Source organism: Cornus florida, unplaced genomic scaffold (assembly GCF_030987335.1).
Source record: "Cornus florida cultivar Cherokee Brave unplaced genomic scaffold, ASM3098733v1 CherokeeBrave_3.0.0_Hap2_Chr06, whole genome shotgun sequence".
NCBI lineage: Eukaryota > Viridiplantae > Streptophyta > Magnoliopsida > Cornales > Cornaceae > Cornus > Cornus florida.
Genome location: NW_026775576.1, coordinates 33,338,527 through 33,343,190, shown reverse-complemented (window position 1 = coordinate 33,343,190; position 4,664 = coordinate 33,338,527). Strand labels below are relative to the sequence as shown.

Genomic DNA, 4,664 nt, shown 5'->3' with positions numbered 1-4,664 from the left:
TGGGACTCGCAGTCTCCTTCAATTATCACATTCTAGTAGCCCCAAGCACTGAGAAGATAAAGACTTTCCTGAAGAGTAAGACCCTCGGCTAGAGAAGGGTGACAAACGTGTTACAAGAACACTGAGGCGACTTTGATGGGCTGACCAAAATGGTTTCTAAGAACCATGCCTCCGGCCCTCCACCACACGGTTTTTTTGAAAGAATTAAAAGTCGTGTCAAAGTTGAGTTTGAGGAAACCCAGCTCTGGAACACTCCATCGCTTGGGAAGAAGATCAACCGGTGGAGAAGAAAAAGAGAGCAGCCAATTTTGCCGAGAGATTGTTAAAAAAAAATAAATAAATAAATAAAAGATTTTGCCGAGAGAGTTCTTGAAATTCATAGAAGTCATTGAGACAAGTAATAAATAGCTACATATACCACTGCTATAAATTTGGCCTTCTGCGACAATTATGGTCACAAATAGTATAATTTACAACGTTTCAACTCTTTCCGTGCAACAACGTTGAGGTCAGGTTCATAAATTTCACATACATTAGTCTCAGGTATATATATGAATAAGATGAAGCATCATTTTAAGACTATAAGCTAAGTAAATTTAGTGCATTTCTATAGAACCCATATCCCAATTGAGTGCAATATTCTATGAATTAACCACCCTGCAGTTCTTCCTAATCTCTCCATCTGAGCCAGTTAGGGGATTTATATTCCCCATCTTGATCATGGAATTAGCGAAGTCGGTGAAGAAAAGGTCAGAATTGTTGCTGTAACGTTCGACGAAACTCTTGGTTGTGGATGGGGCGGTGTCACCGGAGAAAAGAGTTTGATCGGATTCAAGAAGACCCTTTCCGGTGAGCAAGTTCTTGAAGTAATGGTTGTCGAATAGATCCGAAGAGTTCCGGTCAAAAGGGGCTGTTTTGTTTCCATCTCCATTTACTGGACACAAGCTTTGCAGATCAGACAACATGCTGCTTTCTAATAAAGAGTCTGGAGCACCGGTTGCATTGAAGTTAAACAATCTGTTGTTGAAGGTGACACACCTTGCTAATCCAATTGTATGAGCACCTACACATAAGCGTACATATCCACAATTTTTAACTATGATAAAAATAAATAAATAAATAAAAAGATAATGACGTGTGTATCCAGACACTAGTCTATAAAATGTTCATAATCTTATTATGTCTTAAAGCTAATTCAGCATATCGGTCATGTTGAGTTGTGGCATGAATTCTCTTTCGATTAAGTTCATACTGCGACTTGGTTTTGACCAAAATTATCAAAATTTTGTACTGAATTTTTATCTTAGGGGTCTCCGACCAGTTTTTAATCTTTATTGTAGGGTGATAGATTGACTATTGAGAAACAAAAGGTGTACTAGGGTTAGGGTTTGAGAAATTTGTACTTTTTTTTTTTTTTTTGTACAGTATAATCTCCTTCCCATCTTTATTGTGAATGTGGGCTATAAACCGAAACATGTTAAATCTCTATATTATGTTTATTCTTCTTTTCGTTTTAAGCTTTGCCATTCTTTGTTGTAGCATGTAACTGAACATATGTTGATACGAGATCGATAGACTACAATGCCATGAGATGGATATGGTGTCGAAAATAAACATAAAATCAAGTACGTACCTGACAAGGACACAACATCTATGAGATTGAGGCCTACGTCGGCAAACTTTTGAGTGATTACATCCAGTGATTCAAATGGAGCAGGAAGCCCTAAATTTGATCCTGTCTGGTTTGCCACCAGTCCATCCCTTCTTCCTAGTACAACTTTCCATGAAGGTCCTCCACTCTGCAAAACGTTGCCCATTATTTAGTTTCATTTATGGTACTACAAGTGATATTATATAACACAAAAATTAATGTTGCAAAAACATTTCAGCACTGTTATAATTGGTAATTTTAGCATGGAACAAATTGGAAATTCTGTTAATTCTATAAAAAATCAAACTCATATCTCGTGAATATAGTTATACTTAATTAATTGTACTTTTTAGGCTGTACTGGTTATTTTATTTTATTTTATTATTTATTTATTTTTTTTGAGAAAACTCACCCACCCATCTGCCTTGCTGGAAATTTGAACCCTCGAGTCCTCAACAAAACTATATTACGATGTAGAGGAAATATCACCAGACTATAACCCTGATTTTACGACGCACGTTAAAACTATATTTTTAGCTAGTATTACCACTAATGCTATCAACATAATTTCAAATGAATTTTGGGATGGAATTGTAACATATATAATGATTTATTTGTGGTTAGGAAAAAAAAAAAAAAACTTCAAAAACAACATCACATAAAAATTATTTTTTTCCTACAAATTGGTTCCATGTAACAAACTTTCTCAGATCTTTTAGATGAATGCCACAGGCCAAACATAAAGGAAAATGCAATTACACTTACTAAGACAACTGAATCTCGAGCAGCTATGGCAAGTATGTCTGCGCATGATACAACTCCACTACATGCACTCTCCACCGAGCTTTTGATCCTGTCCACAACTTCAAATCCTCGTGCCGAGTTCACGTTAGGTCCAGAAAACTTCTCACCGTCACTTCCATCCAACAGAACCGACGCATCACAACCCTAATAATAAGAAATTAATACAGAATGTATAACAAGTCCACTATTGATATATTCAAAATAAAAGAGAGCAAATAATAATAATAATAATATATAATAATAATAATAATAATAATAATAATAATAATAATAATAAATGAAAGTGGGTACATAAGCATGTCCACTGATGATATATTTAAAAGAAACTACTTTTGATAATTTAGAAGTTCCCTTTGTTTGTCTTTGGCATTCAAGGAAAAGCTTTTATTTTAAAAAATAATAATAATAATATCTCTTCGTTCACAAGCCCTAGAAGCTGGTTTTCCCTGAATAATTTCGGGTATGAGTGGTTCAATTTTTTTTTGAAAAATTTTATGTTTTTAGAAAACTAGAAATACAAAAATTGTACAAAATCTTGTTTTGATTGTCATTAAACTATATATATATATATATAAATTCAGTTAAAAGAAAGACTTGTTTGCTGAATTCTTGAGAATCGTTTTATGAAAAAACTAAATTTAACACAGGTTGTTCTCCTTGGAAATATCAGCTTTCCTTATTCTCTTTTTTTCTAAAATAATTTTTAGTCATGAATAAATTATACATATAGTTATAGAGTAAAGCTTTAAATTACTAGGCCAACATCACTTCATCTTGGAAATTGGAACTATATATATATATCCAAGTTCATATAAAGCAATCAAACATATATAAAATGTACTGATATATGTTAATGATGAAATGTTGTGATGCTTCTTCTCTGAACTTACATTCACAAAGCAATCATGGAAGTGAAGGCGAATCAAAGAAGCCGCCATTCGCATTTCAGTTTTGATAGCATTCTGGACCTCTTTACGTACAATTTGGAGAAGAGTTGGACATGTTGTGGAGTAAAAATTCGATGTCAGTTGGGACCTCACTCCTAAAAACAACACCATGAAAGTTATAACAAGCAAAGAATAACCCTCAAAACTGCTTGACCTCTTCATGTTTCTGAGACAAGTTTTAGCAAAATATGGAAAACAAGTGTTTCTGAGACAAGTTTTAGTTAAAACCAAGTGTAATGATGGATTGATATTCTTGAAGCCCTCAAAGCTTAAATTTATAGTAACCGAGATCATGAGCTAATGAACACATTTAACACAATGTTCTAATTTTAATTTGTACTTTAAGCCAAGTGCTAGCTGTGATGTATGGCGGCGCAGACTGTCCACGGAGCTTAGAATTAGTACTGTAAAGCTTGCAGATCGATTAATGGTTTTTAATATTGCCGACACAAAGAGATGAGAGAGATGAGTGGCTTAAGAGTTATCAGATTACATAGATAATATATAATCACCCCATGCAAGTTCATGAATCAACACACACTCAGAATTGTAAAAGACTCTTTCAGAATTGTATTTGTTGGCCAACTTCCACCTTGACGCACGATCAAGTTGTGCATGCATTTTTTTATGTCTTTCAGCATTTAGCATTTCGATTATTGGACTGATGGCTGTAATCCCATTCTGCTATTGATGTTGATGCTTTGGCATCTAGTTCTTTATGAAGTTAATAAATTAAATGGTTCTAAGTTCACACACGCACACACATATATTCTTTTTGTGTTCTTGCATCGATCATCCTGAGGAGCAATATTGACTTTCTATGGATCCAATAAAGAAACAAGAGTATGGGTTTTTCCCCATTACTTTTGCTAGGGATATCAGATGAGGATCCTCTCTGTATATTTTATGGTGCCGTGTTTTATGGTGCGTTTAAATTAATAACGTAACAAATTTTAAATTTACAATCCGAGAATTACTTGCAGGTGTTCAATTCTCGATTTTATAGTGTTGCAATATTATAATATGATGTAATATATTGTATGGGTGTTGCATTTTCGATTTGAATGTGTTGCGTGAATGTTGAATCTGTGCATGTTGCATTGTGACATAGTATGTTGCTGAATAATTTAATAGTGGACATGTGGTACTGGACAGATTGAGAGACACGAGAGGGTCCAAGTCTATGCTACCAAATAAAATATATACATATATAGGTGTGTGAAAGGTACGTCGATAAAGATAAATTATTACATAATTCGGAA

The 4,664-nt window shown here is 34.1% G+C and overlaps 1 protein-coding gene across 1 annotated transcript; it reads right to left on the bottom strand.

The window, feature by feature from the left end:
• Positions 1-641: 641 nt before the first annotated feature.
• LOC132314832 (peroxidase N-like) lies at positions 642-3,564 on the bottom strand. Its single transcript, XM_059813637.1, has 4 exons — positions 3,346-3,564; positions 2,417-2,599; positions 1,634-1,799; positions 642-1,063 (listed from the first exon to the last, which is right to left on the bottom strand). Exons 1-4 carry the CDS (start codon positions 3,562-3,564, stop codon positions 642-644), a joined length of 990 nt encoding a protein of 329 aa, XP_059669620.1.
• Positions 3,565-4,664: the final 1,100 nt, after the last annotated feature.